Here is a 17190-nt window from a genome sequence, read left to right as displayed (position 1 = left end):
AAGAGGGAAGGAGGGGCGTATGGGGGGTGCATGCATGCATGCATGTGTGGATGTGTGGGTGTGAGTGAGCACGGGGTAATGGACCAAGGCTTGGGAGAAGGGAGGGGAGTGTCGGTCGGTAGGTCGGTAGATAGGCATGCACAGATTATCACGACTTGCAGGTTTTGGGGCTGACGGGCATATCATTGCCGGCAACCCTCTTGACTCCTCTTTATGCAAAATGGGGAAAGGGGCGGGGGTAGTATATCATACGGGAGTGCCAGGCCGTGATTGCTAACTACCAGGCTGCCTCTCTCCACGTTGACGTGTCCATCATGCAGAAGAACGGAAGAAGGGGGGGGTTTAATATAACGAGCCTAGCCAATGTCATCGTTCCTCAACGCAAAATAAGACTGACGAAAAAAGAAGAAGAAAACCCCCAGCTTCTTCTCTTGTCCGGGCCGTCTTTCGCTGTCGTAGACGGCGTGATAAAAGGCAATTGTTCCCACGCCTAAGTGTATGTAAATGTATATACCTACATTTATGCACAAACATATATATATATGTGTGTGTGTGTGTGTGTGTGTATTATACATCACCATCACTCTCGGCAGGTAGACAAACATCAATAGCGGGACAAATCATGGGACAAGTAACAACCAAGTCTCTTTTAATGGAATAATCGTTCGGAGCGACCAAGTTGCTCCCGGATCGCGATGACAATGGCGCCAACCTCTTCCCCCTTGCGGCAAATATGCCCTTCTCTCTTCTTCCCGGGCTCTCCTCCCTCCCACCCCTTCCTCTCCCGAGATCCTCAGGGTGTGCGCGCCTGTGTGTGCGGGCGGGCAAATGCACCAATCCAATCGCAAAACCTAGATCAATCGTACGAACCCAGCTTGCCTCCTTCGCAGTCGGCCCACTGATTCCTCCTCTTCCTTTTTTACAAGTTTTTCTGTTCTGGTTCTTTTTTTTTCTTTCCTCCCAAAGTGTCATAATCCATCAAGTCATGCCCAGCGGAGCATCCCCAAGGATGTTCGGCCTTTTTTGTACAACAAAATAACAATATCAGTAGTAGTGTAGTGGTGGTGGCAGTTTATGTAAAACGAAAAAACTTAGTAGAACTCCTCGAAGCGCGCGTGGAGCGTCGCTTCACCGTTGCCCCCCCTGGATGCGGGGGCCGTAGACAAAAGGAAGATGGCGGTGTCGGTGTTCGACAACGTCGGGGTTCGATCGAGTAGGGCCATTCAAGGCAATTTCAAGCCTCTGCGCCGGAGACTACCAAACCGGGGCTTGTGGTGCATGCAGAAACGATGGGCATGAGTTCAAGCTCCTCCAATATACGTGAACAAGTCTATGCGAATCACGGCGGTCTCATACGCCGCCGTGACATGTCGAGAAGAAGAAAAAATTCGGGTGTGGTGCGCCGCCCTGATGTGACCCGAGACCGTGTCGCTTTGCCGAAAGTAAGTAAGGCTTGTGTGAGAAATAAGTGGCTAGGAGATGTATGTTTGTGTGGGTGTCGAGAGTCGACACGCTGTGACGTGGGCATCAGATTCTGCCGCCAGAGTAGATTGGCGGAAATAGTGCATATTGCCCGGGTGGGGGCGCGGCGCTCAATGTCTGCGCGCGTTGGCGTCGGTGCTGCTTGACCGGTTCCTTCATCTTGGAAAGCGGTAGGCTCTCGTGGGACAGGCTGGCATCGTTGCGCTCCGAGGCCGCGCGGATGTCGCCGGTCGAACGGGACAATGTCAGGCCCTCCTCGGACTCTGACAGCGGACTCATGATGGACTTGAGCCCTCTGGGCGAGCCAAGGTCGGGAAAGTCGTCGGCGCTGAACGAGCGCATATGGTCGCTGCCTTCAGCCTTTGGGTTCCATCCCTCAAATGTCGTGCTTCCAGTGTACCTCGTCAGTGCCGTCCACGTCGAGTTTGTCGAAGTGTGGCGCGCCTCGGTTGAGCTCGTCTGGCTCGTGGAGTTGCTGCCAGTTGTTGATGTGCTGGCCCGGTCCCTGATGAACAAGCCCGGCGTTTCCAGCGTCAGGGCGGGCTCTTCGTCAAAGGAAAAGTGGCTGGGTTTGCGTCTTGCGATATCTGTAGGATACGTGTCCGTGTCCGATTCTGCCAACATTTGTTGGCGGTAGTCTCCAGGAATAAGGAGGGATGGCGACAGGTTGAAGCCGTGAGACTCCTTGAAGCTCGAAGCATGCGATGCCGTCCTCACGTGCAGGTGAGAGTTGCCTCGGTAGTTGGTCTCCTTTCTCGGATGGGAGAAGTTGGGCTTCACAGGCAACGCTGTGATCGTTGGCGTGATCGCCTCGTGGCCGTTTGTCGTGGACGTCTGGCTTGCGGGGCTGAGTGCCGGGATGTCCAAGTGTCCTCCTGTTAGTGTCGGCTTCAAACCAGCAGACAGCGGCGCCGCAAAGATATCGTCGTTGTTGTTAAAGGGCGTTTGAAAAAGCCCTTCCCTAACGATGTCCAAGGACGGCCGGTCCCACGCATAGTCGCAGTCAGCTTCAGCCTCGTGCTCGTAGCAGTAGTCGATGTCGTCCTCCCAACTGGCCCGGTGAGGCATCACGGCCACTTCGTCGACCTCCAGCACCCCCTCCAAAGCGCTCTGCGTGGCAGGCATGTCGAAGCTGCCCAATGTGTCCGAGGCGCCGCTCGGCGGCCGGTCAGTCTCGTCGTCCTGCGCCTCTGCCAGTTGGCGCAAGACAGGCACGGATTGGCTTCCCCGAAGGGATGAACGCGTGCTAATGAAGCTGCTGCCGCGAGACTGCCTAGACAAAACGTGATGCTCCTCCTCTTCAGGCACATCCGCCAATGCCATCTCATACGAAAAGTTGGTGCTGGCGGTTAGCGGCCATGCGGCGTCGTCCGGGGTGGTGATTGCATGAGAGAAGCGTGGGTCTGTGAGAACTTCCAGTCCTGCGCCTTGGGATTGAGTGTCTTGGGTAGTGGCTGGGGGCTCGATGACTTCCATCGGCACCTGAAACGGGCCAGGATGCCGAAAGCCGCTGCTGGTCTGGGGGCGCTCCGGGGTGGTGTCGGCGGTACCCATGGGATCTTCTGCGTCGGCATTTTGCATCGGGGAACGGCTTGCCATTCTGGGCAGAGGAATGGGGGAGCGCGGGAGAGTTGGGGATACGGCCTCCTCGTCGATCGGAGACCTGGGAGGTCGCGGGGGCGCCGGGCGCGGTGGGCTCGAGCGCAGTTGTTCCTGAGAGCGAGTGTGCTTAATCGGCCGACGAGGCGCCGAGGTCGGACCAATGTGCCGGGCAATGGCGGGCGGGTGGTTCTGGAAGAGCTCAGCGGAAGTTTCGTTTGCGGGCAACGCTTCGGATGAGAAATTGGAGAAGTGCAGGTCTTCAACGTCAATTCCCTTGAGTGAGCCAGTGGTCGGCCGCTGGCCAGCACGAATGGCCGAGAATTCGGTCACCAGCTCGGCGCGGCTGCCCCGCTGAAGGTCCGGCAGGTGGTCCCGGTTGGTGTGAGTGACATGTTGGAAGTTGTAAGGGCCTGATATTTGCAACTTTCGAGCCAGAGCCGGGTCGTCACCTAGTGCGTCTTGTCTTAGAGTCCTTCGACGGCCAAAAATTGACGGGATAAAATGGTCCTTGTTTGTCGACGGCGGACCATCCAAGGCGAGCTCACCGGAATATAAGGAGCTTCCGGAGGAGCTCTGGTTACTGTTGCTTTCCCGCTTCAGCTTTGCCCTGCGGTTGAAGATGGTTTTGCCAAAGAGCTGGACGCTCTCGGGACGGTCCCGGGACGGCATGCTGCTCGAATTTGATCGGCCAGAAGAACGTCTTGACAGGGTAATGGTCTCAAGGGTATGTTCCCACGAGGGTCGATCTGTGTTGAGTGAGCGCAGCGAGGACGACGAGCCAGAGGACGTGGTCATGTGGCTATTGTGCTTGTCCAAGGCCGAGGCCCTCTTCATCTGCTTGCTCAAGGCACGAATCCTCTCCGGCGATGGCGGTCCATCAAGAGCAGGTTCAAACAAATCTTCTATGCTGTCGGGGTCGTGTTGAGTAGAGAGAAGAGGGAAGGGAGGGTGCTTGTTGTTGATAGAGGATGGCGGCGACGCATCTTTGTTGCCGGTGCTGGCCCTGTCCTTCCTTCGGGCGGGCTTGTAGGCCGAGTAATACGGCAGTGGAGCGGTAGCCCACATCTCGTTTTCGACTTAATGCAGAGGGCGACGTCAAGCCAGGCGTGCCCCCTCTCAAGGGATCCCCTTCTTCTCCAGTGTGCTGTGGACAAGTCCAAGTCGAGGCTTTTTCTGCTGCTCCTTCTTGTTTACTTTTTTTTTAAACTGGGTCGCCTTGGTTCTGGATCTTTCGGATTGGGATCGGGGGTGTATGAGTGAGTGTAGTAGGTAGTGTGTGTATGAATCGAGGGGGTCAGATATGCATGCGCTGCTGAGAAAATGTTGCGAATGAGAGTGTGTGAGAGAGTGAGTGAGAGGGAGAGAGAGAGAGAGAGAGGGATCGCGCAACAGTGACCAGCAACCAGCATTAACCGTCCAACGTCTTTTTGTTCGTCCAGAAGAACGACAGGTGACAGAGGATCACCCAACTTGTGGGGGATGCGCTTGGGACTGGTAATATATCTAAGATGGTGCTGTTTTCAATGCATTGTGAGCCGGGGGTCGGGATCCGAGCATTGGGATCCGTCAACCTGTGTGTGTGTGTGTGTTTTTTTTTTTTTTCTTTCCAACGAGCAACAAGACCAGACCAGACTCCAGAGACCGGGGGAGGGATGTCAGCGCCGCCCCGTTACCACCTCGCCCTGTACTCGCAGAGCCTAGTCCCAGAACGCGACGCCGCAGCAGTCCCCCCGTCTGTCCCCTCTTCCTAGGATACTTGACAAGGGGTAAGGGGATGGAGGGATCTGGCTCTACTGCACAGTAGTGTAAAAGTGCTGCCGGGGGTGTGGTGTGGTCGTCCGGGATGCCTTGCTCTAAGGATTGAGGGGGCTGTCGTCGGTCGATGTGGGTGGGTGGGTGGGTTGGTGGAAGGCCCTGCAGGGTACAAACGAACTCTCTCACGCACCCATGAAGCGAGCACCAAAGGTGGCCTGCAGGGCAAGCAAGAAGCAAGAAGCAAGCAGCAGCAGCGGTAGTAAGTAGCACCACCATCATTACTACTACCACCAACACCACCACCACCACCATTAGGACAAACCAGCGGCGCGAGGTTGGCGTTGGCATGCAGGCAGAAGGCGGCGGTACTGGGCGGACTGGACTGGCCGTGGACGGCCTGGGGGATGTTGGCCGGGGGGGGGGGGGGGGGGGGGGGGGGGACCCGATTGCGATTATCCCTCTTCTTGGGATATTGCAGCTTGCGCCCTGCAGGCAGGTCGACAGTGTATCCGCATGTGCCAATACCCTGTCGCGTGTCCAAATGAATGAATGAATGAATGAATGAATGCAAATGCGTGTGTAATGATAATTCCAGCATTTCCAACAGTTGGCTGCTACTGCCTCGGCCGCGGGTTTGGCCAGATGGGCGGATTGTCAGGCGCCCAAAAAGACCGCCGGTCACCCAGGATTGGTACGGAGTAGAAAACAGACGCAACCGCTATTGCGATTTGTACGGGTTGACCGTTGCTGAGCCATGGGAATCCGCCAGCATGGTATGCCAGTGCGTCGCATCCCTGGGCTGGTTGACTTTCTGTTCAGTGTGGAGTGTAATACTTCGTAATATGGGAGAAGCCCTATGGGCAAATTGATGGGTGAGGCCTGTTCCCCAAGTGGAAGAGGAGGCGGCCAGAGTTGGGCTGGAGCCAAAAACGGCGAAGGGAAATGAAATTAGACGATGCACTCGACCGCTCGCATACATGAAGTGTGTGTTGCGAAATGGCTACATGTGAGCGCGTCGAGCTGCTGCCAGCTAATGGTCATCATGCATTGTGCGTAAGCGTCGTGTCAATCAATGGACGCGCCGATTTGCCGTGCCGTCGATGCTGCCCTAGTGTCGTGTGCAATCAGGTAGCGACCGTGCCGCCTCGGCAGGAAATGAATGCACTGAGCGTCGCTCTTCTCGAGGTCTTCCCAAGTCGAACGATGATAGACATAGACAAAAGGAGAGTTTCTAATTGCAGTCCGCCCTGGTGCTTGCTGAGTCGTCGTGGTCCACCGCGCGGGTGGCTTCCAGACCTCCAGACTTGCCAACGGCGGGATCGACCGTTCGTATTGCCTATGTTGTCGTGTTCGACATGACGCGTTTCTCACAATTTACTTGCTTCTTGCTTTTAGCTTTTTACTCCAACCCCGTCTCCCTCCCTCCCTTTCCCTCTCTCTTCGACGCCGAATGGATCTTTGATGCTAGCGGTAGATGGTAAATTGTGTCACAGCCAGCTTTGTCTCCAGGCCCGCCGTCCTGAAATGAGGTGGCAAGGCCTCAGGAGCAAGGTCGCTGCCAATACGGCTTAAGATTCAGCAGCCTGGTGGTCTCTTGGGTGTTATGTTCGTATGCTGTCTGTGATACCAACAGTCACCCATGCCACCAAGTGGGAAAGTGACCGTATCCTTTGTATGAGCTTTTTTTTTGAGCGTGCACAACCATCAAACCTGTTGGCTGAAAACAGGCTAATCCCGGATTGGGAGCCAGCAAACCATCTTTCCTCGCCTTGGTCGTACAGTCTTTTGGTATGTTTGTGGTAACCCAACGAGGTTGTACCGTTATCTTAAGACCAGCTTGTTGGTTCAAGCTTCAATGGCTACAAAACGGGACAACTCCAATGGGCCAATGTATGCAAGTTTCAGTGGCAGCCAGCCATCAGCAAAGCCAGTAACCAAATTTGGCATGTGGCCTTAAACCCTTCATAATCTGATAGTGACGGGGGGAGAAGAAATAAACACTTTCATCCGAACACTGGCCAAACATTTGATTGACCCGCATTGGTGATGGAATAAGGTTTCTGAGTCGCGCACACTGCTGCCAGAGCTTCCGTTGACAACTTAACGTTCCAGCCAAGCAATGCCCATAGCCCTCGCGCACTTACCGCTGTCTTGTTCAATATATCCTCAACTCTCCGATTATAGCAAAAGAAAAAGTTACTTCGCCAATATATATAAAATAAAAAAAGTCCCCGTCTGAGCTCTGGAATCTCGAATGGCGCTGGGAGCTTTGGCCAACAGGATATTACGGTGAAGTAGGGGTAGAATTGCACTAAAGAAGGTGTCTGGTTACCATATGACCCAGAAAAGGCACGCAAGAAGGAATGCGTCTTCGACAAACACTGGGCGGGTAATGAGCCTGATAATGCGGGCGGTCCTGGCAAGATTGCCGAGGGTCTAGCTAGCAGTGCGCCTTTTTGTGCTGCATCATCTACTGCCTTGAACTCGTATCAATGCAGAGATGATGTGAGACGCATGCAACGGTTCCACAGAACGAGCGGGCGATGTCAGATGGCAGGAGTTCAAACTGTGCGATATATCGCCTGACTTGTCCTTTTTCCCTTTCCTTTCCTTTCCTTTCCTTTTCCTTTTCCTTTTCTTTGGTGTGACTCCTGGGCAGTCAGACCGCATAGGCTCCTCTCCTCCGTATGAGGAGTTTGAAGGTTGCCAGAGCGTGTCGAGAAGCGCCAGATCCGGATTGTGACAGATCATGATCGACGACTCCCAGAAGCCAGTGGTCCCCGCCGGAGGGCTTTTCCTAGTGCAAGGAGTGTGCAAGGAGTGCGAGGGATGAGGAGGTAGGCAGGGCTAGGTCCTTGAAGTGGGCACGATGGACAGGGCCTACGCAACTGTGGGTTTTGCAGGTTGCCGGCCGTACGGTTATTGCTTCTGCGTACACAGCAGAGGCTGTAAACGATGCTGCGAGATGCCGAGGGCTGCCGTACATCGTCATCCATAATCCGTCATCCGTCAGCAAGCTGGTTATGACTTGTTAGGGAATTTCCAAGCACATGCAATCCGCCGTTCGGCATTTGAGGAACGAAGCGGTCAAGGTCGTGACGGAGCCAGGTCCCCGGCATTCTGCGTCAATGCCGTACAACGTAGTGTCTCAAGTTCAAGACCGGCGGTTGGGTTGGCAGTATCAACGGGGCCCTGAGACAGCTTAATTATCCAGCATAAGTTGAGACAATGGCCGTTGTTGGCACTATCCATGGGCCTATGGCAGCGCGGTGGTAGGCGCGAATAAACAGTACTGCCTCGTCCCGCGTGCCAGACTCCCACGTCCCCCGAAGGCTGATATCCTAGCTACAGATCCACGATTGATTGGCAATGTAAGGCGCAGGAGGACAAACTCGAATGACAAGCTCGCTCACATGTCTTCTGCCCTGTCGATATTTGTGTGTCGGTCGGTTCTGGAATTCCCCGTGAGACCCTGTTCGGGCTAGGTGCGAAAACGGTTGAGCAAACCACCCAGTCAGTTACCAGGGGACCAAGCAGGGCAAGGCGACGCCGAGCTTGTTAATGGCTGGGTCTAGCTGGGGCTTGAAAGTGACCAGCCACGTTTACTCCACGGGGGATCCGGAGCTGGTGCATGTCCGCTATGCCGACATCCAGATATTCCCTATCACACATGTTTTGTGCTCCGCGTGAGCCCCATTTCCCAGATAGTAAGGTCAACCCGTTGGGTCCTTTTGTCGATAACGGCACCTTCGAGTCGAGGAGCAGAAAATGACGACAGCGGGGGTTTGGCTTGACTTGGAATTTGACATGTTGCAGGTGGAAAAGATCTGCAAATAAAATGACTGACAGAGGAACAGCAGCAGCAGCAGCAGCAGCAGTAGCACCAACGAGGCAGTCGGATGGGTTGACTCTTTTGTTTGTCTAGCTGAGTTATGCTATAGTCATGCCGAAGTTTTGTGTTCAAGTTCTGCGAAGCTTCGCGTGCTGCCCACGACTAGGGCAGCAATAGCTGCTACTATCGGCTAGAAGCGTACTAGGATGGAATTCTGCGCAAACTGAGCATGCCCGCAGCTTGCAAGGTCGATAGGCCCGTAACCCAAGCCAAAGCGCTCACTCCGGAGTGTACTATAGAAGTAGGTATCCATAACCTGTCAGTCCGCTCGGCATCCTAGGAGGGAGGGGGACTGAGTCGCGAGAAGCCGAGCCATGGACCCTCCCTCTGTGTCTCCCCATGTTGTCCACTTTTGCATGTTGCTCGTGTCTTCCCCATTGCGGGCACCGGGTGTTTGGCAAAGCTCGTCAGAACTCTGGACTGGCATTGGCTACCAGGAAACGGACCCGAAAGTGCGCCTTTTTCTCTCTCGCTCGTTTTCTTGCTGGGCAGCCAGCTCGCAAGGCGTTGGCTGAAGGCGGACCTGGGTTGCGTGCCTGCATGGCCCCAACGCACAGACGGCGACGGAGCCGTTTTTTCTTTGTCTGTTTCCACTGTTCCACAGAGGCGGGACGACTGCCTATTCGTTGGAAATGGCAGCGATGGAGAAGCTAGGCGGCGGGCAGAAGAGGGCAGGCAGTGGAGGGCAGAGGCGGGGGCGGCGGGTGGTGTACGTACGGCGATAGACTGGGCAAACATTGCCGTTGGTGGCTCGGCGTAGGGGTAACTGACCAGTGACATCAATGGCCCAGGCCGGCTGCAAGGTACGCAAGGTTTCTCTGCACGCGTGCTGCTGCGTAATGCGTCACCTTGGCTTAGGTCGGGTCTCACTTTAGGATACGCGGTAGGGCGGGTGCGTAAGGGGGTGAAGGCGAGGCATCGTCTCCGTAGTTGCGTAGGTACGGACGTAGGCAGTCCCCATTTTCGAGGCGGAGGCAACGGGGACGGCGCGGTGCAGCAGTGCGGCAGAGCAAAAGCAAGCGTGGAGTGCCAAGTGAAGCCGAGGTCGCCTGCAGGGGCAGTGGATAGAGTGCGGGCGGGTTCAGCACCCAATGGACATCCATCTTTGGTGGCAGTACAGAGGGATGGATATGGCTTGGATTGGGTCGTGGTTCTGATTTTGGAGGTTGTGCTTGTTTGTACCGGGTTCTGCAGATGGAGCTCTGCAACCGGTGAGAAAGAAAGTTTGCCAGGCTGCAGATGAGCATACGCAGCTGCCGTGGTCTCCTTCGGAAAGAGAAAGGGAACAGGACCCCGGTCGACACGATGTAGCATCGCGCAGCTGGAGGGCATCGGAAGTAGACAAATGGACGGGTATGAAATCCAGGGTTCCGGGTATGTGCCTCATGAGTGCCCGCCCAGCGCCAGAGTAGGGAGTACTATGTATGGCACGATAGGGTGCGTTGCTAGGTGCTTGGGGTTTCGAAAGTAGTGTAGTGCAGTGGACGGACGCTCAGGGTGTCGTGTCGTGCAGGTGCTTGGGGGCTCATTATCGAGTTCCGATTGGGAACTGATTGGCATTGGGCCGCCGCACAGAGTTCAATTGACAGACGGATAAGGCGGAATAATTACAGAAACGAGATGAAGCTTTCCAAATTGTCGGATGGGAACTCGAAGCAAGCCTGCCTGGTAATTGACGGAAAGCGTGAGGGGAGAGACGAATGACGGGGATGTGGGCGGGAGGATTCCCTCGGTACTCTGTACTGCCTACTATGTAGGTATGTTGGCATGGCACGGATGGATGGATACCTTGTGTTAGTACTATGAAAGGCGTGGCACTCTGTCCCGTGTAGGTAGGTAGGTAAGCAGGGAAGGAAGGACGGCATGGTTAATTTGGCTCAATTCTCTCTCTACCTAGTTGCCGCTGGGGATGTTTCCCTCTCTGCCTGCTCCCCTCGGTCGGACCAGCCCTTTGGACTCCCCCGGCTATGGCTCCGGAGGCTGGTCGGCCCAGCTGTTTGTTCGAGGAAGGAAGAGAGACAGGAAAGAGCAACAGGAAAGAGCAACAGGAAAGCAAAAGCTGGGAGGAGGAAGAGGGGAGAAGGAGGCGACAAGGACAGGGGCGGGGGACGGCGCGCGGGACAGGAGAGCAGAGCAAGGAAGGCACATCACCCAAACACAACCTACCCTACCAAGGATTGGATGGTAGTGTGTATCTTTACTCCGTAGTGTGCTGCTTGCTATGTATGTACACACACTGGGCAGGCAGAGAGGGACATGTCCGCGGTCCCCTGCCAGCCGGCCGTGCCTGTTAGTGCAGCGTCGGCCTCCCCTCCGTGCTGGGTGTCTTGAGCCTGCAGCTCTTGCTAATGCTGTCCCTTCCCCTTTCGCCGTTTGGAGGCCCACTCCGAGTTCATCCTAGCGCAGTCTCCACAATGGCACCTGCAGCACCCCGAGTTTGGCCCAGTAGAGACAGTGCGGCACTGTGTGCCAGAACAGGCGTTGGACGAACTCCGTTGACCCACTCGTTCGAGCCAGGGTCCAGCCAATCCACAGTATCCACCCGCACAGGGGCCTTGCTGCAAAGGAAAGGCAAGGCACGACTAACACTGGACTGTCTTCGTCTGCTCAACCTGGGGGTATCCGTCCGTCCTCGTACTCCAAGGTTCTCATCCCCCATTCCAAACCAAGGTAAGGATACGTCCACCAAGTCATGTAGTGTAGAGTCGATGCACAGGCCGGCTGCCCAGGGCCGTGGTCTGCCTACCCTACCTGGGTTGCTGGAGGAGGGTGGGGAGGGGTGATCGGCGATACACCGGATTCCCAGAGTTCTAGCCCTTTGCTTTTTTCCCAGGCTAATATTGGGAACCTGAAAGCTGGGATGGCACAGAACAAGAGAGAGTCAGTAAGAGGGGGAGGGGTTGCGGAAGAAAAAAAAGAGCGAGAGCGAATCTCGCAGTACGATGAGGTGCTTGTTTGTGTACAGGCCCTTGCGTCCGTGGTTGATACTCGGCCTTCTAAATAAGGTAAGGTAACCACAGGACAAGACCACGACGGGATAACAAACCCAAATCAGAGGGAACAGGACCGTCGCCCCAGAACAAATGCAACGGCATCATCCTCATCCTTCTGGCGGGCCCAGCAGAGCTCCCCCGTCTCTGAGCCCGCGAACCCTGTGCTTGTGCTTGTCAGACAGCTAGCTGCCTGCCCATCCTCAGCATGTACGGCATCTATATCACCAAATACCACTGTAGCACTCCATTGGCATTCAGGATGGACCCTCCAATTGGAGGTGTTGTGGTGACAAGTGTGGGCAGATACTATGGAATTCAATGCACTGTGAGCCAGTCCACCGCCCAAGAAACGGGACATTGACGCCGGTCCCTGTCGACGTTGCACCGGTTGGACATCAGGGATGTTCTGCAGCGTACGGCGCTCTCTCCCGCCCCTCCAGCACTACCCTCCCTGCCTTGCCTTGCTTGGGTTTGTTTGCCAGAGAGAGACAAGGCGCGCTACGCCAAGCCCAAGTCCTTTGTCTCGTCTCGATTGCTGCGTTTCTTCTGCCTCTGCCCGGCCTTGACTTGAGGTCGCACTCTCTGCTTTGGTTGCGTTTGTTGTGGTAAGCTTAAGTTGCCATGTCTCAACAAGCGACCGAGGGGTCGTGTTATGTAATCGCAAATGACAAGGAACGTGACGTGTTGTAAGGCTGTCGGGAGGGGAAGCCACAGGTCAGTCAATAGGTTGCAAAACAATGCCGGACTCTTTACAAGTCAGTTGCAGTGAGAGAAGGGACTATCTGAAGCGACTTCGTGCAAAGCACGTCAAAACAACAGTGTGCATGCAGTGCTCTCCCGAGGCATACGGGTATGCCCAAGTCACTCCAGAGGCCTTGATTTCATCCATCAAAGGCAGCGAGCGGCCGAGGCCTCTCTCTCTCCCTCTCTCTCACACACACACACATACACACGGTCACAGTCACACAACACATACGCAGGCAGAAAGAGAGAGAGAGAGAGAGAGATAGAAATATGATGAAATTTTGCTGTCTCTAACCGACATGGGCAGATCGTTTTGCGACACTGTCAACACGCCACTGGCTCTACCACTATTCGCTTCCTCCAACACTATTTGTTGGTTTATCGCCATCATGACCATTGGCCTTCCTATTTCTTCCGCCTGCTGCCTCGCAGGGCACCCAAGATCCCAGCCCATGCGGCCGGGAGATTAGACATATGTTGTTGGAGGGTCGCGTCCCAAGCCAGCCAAGTGTTGATTTCAGGCGCAGTTCTTCATCAAACTGTACATGAGAGGCAAGGCTTCCAATGCAGCTTATGGCGACTGGCGTCCCGTCTTGACCGATGGCCGTAGGCCTGGGCCAGGCCGGGCTGAACCAACCCAGCTGCAACGCGGAATGATGACTTACGGGTTGCCTCTTGGCGATTGCAACGCCGTCATTTCCAGAACATCAGCCCTGGGACGCATTTGCCTCGTCTGTGCATTGTCTTCATTCAGCCTTCGACGCGCACTGCGGCAGAGTCTGACGCCGTCATTTGCGACTCAACGCAACAGCGGATGCGGGATCCACCAAGATCAGCAATTCATATCAAAATGCTTCACCGGACCGAACCACAACGGGATACAGCAGGTAGATCAGCAGCGGATTCGGAGGAGGAATCCTGGGAGCAACACCGGCGGCAACAGGGTGTCTATCATTGCCAGGCCGAGGCATTTCAAACTCTTCAAAGGAAGAATCAAGCGAAACGTAGACGCCTAATATTGTGTGCGTGTTAGCTGCACGATGCGCACAAAACGGAATAGGCTGCTCTCTTCTATGGCCTCGAATGCGGAGAAGGATGAAATCCTGGGGAACACACACCTGCACCATGGTCATCAAAAGCAGCCGTGGGCTGGGTCCAAGGGACCAACCGTCAAGGGGCCGCGTCTACGCCCTGGATGAGCATATGTACTTTCTTTTCTTCCATCCGACGCATCACTTGTTGCATGAAGGGTTGGGACTACAGTGTTGCGTTGGTAGGAATTAGCCGCAAGTTCCATCCTTTGTTCTCGCTACTTTATACGTAAATGGACGGAAGGATTACTGAGGATGGATGCTACACCCATCCATGTCTCGCTTCCTGGGAACTGGAAATCGAATGCCTATGGTGTGTGTGGGTGTCAATCGCAACAGAGTCTGCCGAGAGATGGCGATTTTGGGTACACTTCCGCCTTTTTTTGAAGGATGCGCCGAGATACATGACCCTGTACCGGGTCACCACAAGGCAGCGAGTATCTCGTGGGACTTGCATAAGCTAACGACAGATTCGTCAGTCGGTGTGACGGTCCAACTGCTAGCTGCGTGCAGCCAATACCCCTCCGAAAGAGCGCTGATCGGCTTAGCTGGTCTGCAAGGTCCCGCGAAGCTCGCATGGAAGCACCAGAGAAGGCCAGATGGCCTGTTTTCGCGGCCTGCCTCATGCACAAGCAGTGTTGCAAAAGTACATATTTGCCTGCCACTAACAATCGCCGAAAATGCCTGCTGGCACACACCCACGCTTCTGGATGTGTTGGGGCCTGGATGCATCTACTGTGGGTAAATCCCTTCTTCAGGACAAGACTTGTTGACGTACGAGCATTGTCCCGTAATCAGTAGGGCCTCCAAGTCCAGGGACCAACCACCAGCAGATGGACCTTCTATGTTGTGCCACCCCTTTCATCGACTCTCGAATTGATCCGGGATGATGCCGGCGGACCGGGTTTGATATCTGTGCTCGCAGCTGCAATTTTGGCAGAGAGCTTGGGCTCCCGACGTTCGTCCCATCACTCCAACTCCCAATACCCGTCCGATATCACGCCACTGTCGCCTGCGTGCTTTTCAGCTCCCTCCCCCTCCCCCTCCCGCTCCTCCGATGCCTTGAATTGGTGGATTACACAACTATGACAAATATCCTATTCCCTATTGTGCTTGGATATCGGCCGACCCTATTGCATGTGTTGGGCGTGTAACATAACAGCCAAACTTTCAGAAAAAGGTTCGCAACGTCGATCGAGAGTTTCAACCGCGATGTGACCGTATCCAAGCATGAGGGGATCCCGATGGCTTATGCACCCCGGCGCCGGACCTTGCTCCGCTCTTTGAGTATATGGGTCACGCAGCTATTGAGTGATGGCCGGGTCGGCTTCCAGAAACGGACCGTCGTTTCATATAGTTTGCCTACTTGAGCACCTTGAGACATCGCCAACTGGTAAACCCCCCTCTCCCCGGGGCCGAACGACCGTTAATGTGGTATCGCGTTTCGAAAAATGTTCCTTTTGTGTACCCCCGCGTTGCGTGGGCCCCCGGGGTTCCGCCCTTGTCCCTGGAATATACGGCCTCTATAATAACACTCTTTTCTATTATAGCCATCTTCCTATGCCCTTTCGGTCTGAGATCTTCGCTGTCTAAGATCATCTTCCTGTCGTGGCAGGGTTTCACCAATCTGACAAATATCAGCCTCCATCGCAAAGACAGATACACCCAGTCGCCAAGTGTAGAAGATGGAGACATCGCATGTGCTGGGTGTAGGCGATGCGACACCAAGCCAAGATACCGTCTGGTTCTCGGCGGGCCTACGGGTCGCCAACGCTCGAAACAGCCCGGGCATCCTCCGGGGCAATACGTCGTCGATCCCAGGAACGGCTCATGACTTTGGAACGCCCATTATCGCATGCCGCGCAACTCAAACGCCGGGCCTATCGTTGGGTTGGGCACAACCCAGATGTGGTTCGTAAACTCTCGACAATCATTACAAATGGCGCGTAACTTGGCCCGATGCATGCCTGTCAAAGTTCACTCCCAACGCTCGGACGGTAGTGATCAGCAGAGAGACATGAAGGAGGAGGGGGGGAAAGCTTCTTCGCAGCGCTCAGACCTGGGTTGCCAATCCTTGTTCTGCAGTACGGTGTCAGTCGACGAACAGGATCAGCTGATGAGGCGGAAGGTATATGCTGGTTAAGCCAGCCGCAGCCATTTCGGCGAATCACTCCCGCTCTCATGACACGTCGCCTTCGTGGTCGGGAACCGAAGCGCTGGGCACGGCCAGTCACTGGCGGCACCAATGTCATTCTCGGTGCCGTGCCATTGGCGTCGCTCCGACTGATTTGATGTGAGAGATGGTGTAGACGCCGTGACGAAGTTTGACCAAAGCTTGCAGAGTAGCGTTGGTACCTGGCATCGTCCAACATCATCTTTCTCGGGTCCCCTGCATGTTGGACATTGCCATTGAGATGTAGTCATTTCGTGACAGTCCAGGCTTGGACCGTTCGCCCCTCCCGTCCGGTCGGCGTTGGCGAATTGCATCTCCCGGGACCTGTGCAGTCTTGATGCCTAAACCCGCATGCATACATGGCCGCACAGACGAGCCTGGTGTCGATGGCAGAGTGGCATGCCGCCGTGCTGATGCTCGTGTTGATGCAACTGCCGGCGTTCGTCGTCGGGGCAGAAGAAGGCTATTGGAGCGCGGCGTGGACGAAATTGGCACTCTCCCCTGGCCCCTCCCATGTTGAGTGATCGACCTGGTTTAGCCAAATTCGAGTGTGATCGCCAGCCCCCAATTCGGAGGATATTGGCATGGCGCGGAAGAAGCCGGGCGGTGTTCCGAGTGGGACAGTAGCCACGATCGATGCGATGGTGGATTCTTCGTATTGGGGTTATCACGGTACGGCTTGCCCAAATCTGTCGAGATGGGGGAGTTTCTGGCGAAACGCCATTGCCGTGGAGCGCCGCTGGCTTCTGCCCACCCCAGACAGGTCAACTGGCTTCTCGCGAGGCCGTATACACGCCGTCGCACACCCTTCACCGTCCCCGACGATGCAGTTCTACGCTTGGTCCTGCGAGCTAGCAGATAAAGTTGTGAAGAGACGAGAAGACGAGGCTCCGCACGATATAGCGTCCCATCAAGTCAAGGTTAGGTTTTGTTTGAATGCTATATAGGTTCGCAACTAACATAGCCAGTCGCGCTTAACCTGATGCCAAGTGAGCTGCCGGACCCAAAGTCGGAGGGGACCACGAGTCTTGGGACGGCTGTCAACCTAGTTGTGTTCCGTTCATCTGTCCTCGCGGGGATCGTGGTTGATTGGCCTCCAGCGCATGCCTCGGAAGAGTTTGAAAGCTTGTGCCTGGGGCTTTGGTTGAGTAGTCTGACTTCCACACGGCCTTTGTGCAATGCATTCATGTCCTGTGTCCGCACTCAGGACCATTCGGTAGCAAACACGTTTGGAACCGCCGTCTGGCCGCGGCATCACATGTTGCAGTGCCATGTGCCATCTCAACCTCTCCGAGACAGACTGAAGCCCTCGATATTCACCCGACAAGAAGACTTCCTCGCGTGTCGCAGGCCCTGGCTGGCCCATCTCTCTGAGACTGGGAGTACACACCAACCGATTGTCCCAAGTGGCGGGTGAAGGAGGGGAAAACGGAAAGGGGGGGGGAGGGAAAAAAGGGC

The 17190-nt window shown here is 55.3% G+C and overlaps 1 protein-coding gene across 1 annotated transcript; it reads right to left on the bottom strand.

Moving 5' to 3' along the window:
* Positions 1-1527: 1527 nt before the first annotated feature.
* Positions 1528-4149, bottom strand: EsH8_IV_000711 (uncharacterized protein; the record flags this gene model as incomplete). The annotated part of the gene is made up of 2 exons (XM_083265601.1): positions 1528-3533; positions 3630-4149. The coding sequence occupies 2 exons, from the start codon at positions 4147-4149 to the stop codon at positions 1528-1530; spliced, it is 2526 nt and encodes an 841-aa protein (XP_083124496.1).
* Positions 4150-17190: the final 13041 nt, after the last annotated feature.

This window comes from Colletotrichum jinshuiense, chromosome 4 (assembly GCF_051148585.1).
Source record: "Colletotrichum jinshuiense chromosome 4, complete sequence".
NCBI lineage: Eukaryota > Fungi > Ascomycota > Sordariomycetes > Glomerellales > Glomerellaceae > Colletotrichum > Colletotrichum jinshuiense.
The sequence above is the reverse complement of the archived record's forward strand: the minus strand, read 5'-3'. Positions and strand labels throughout refer to the sequence as shown.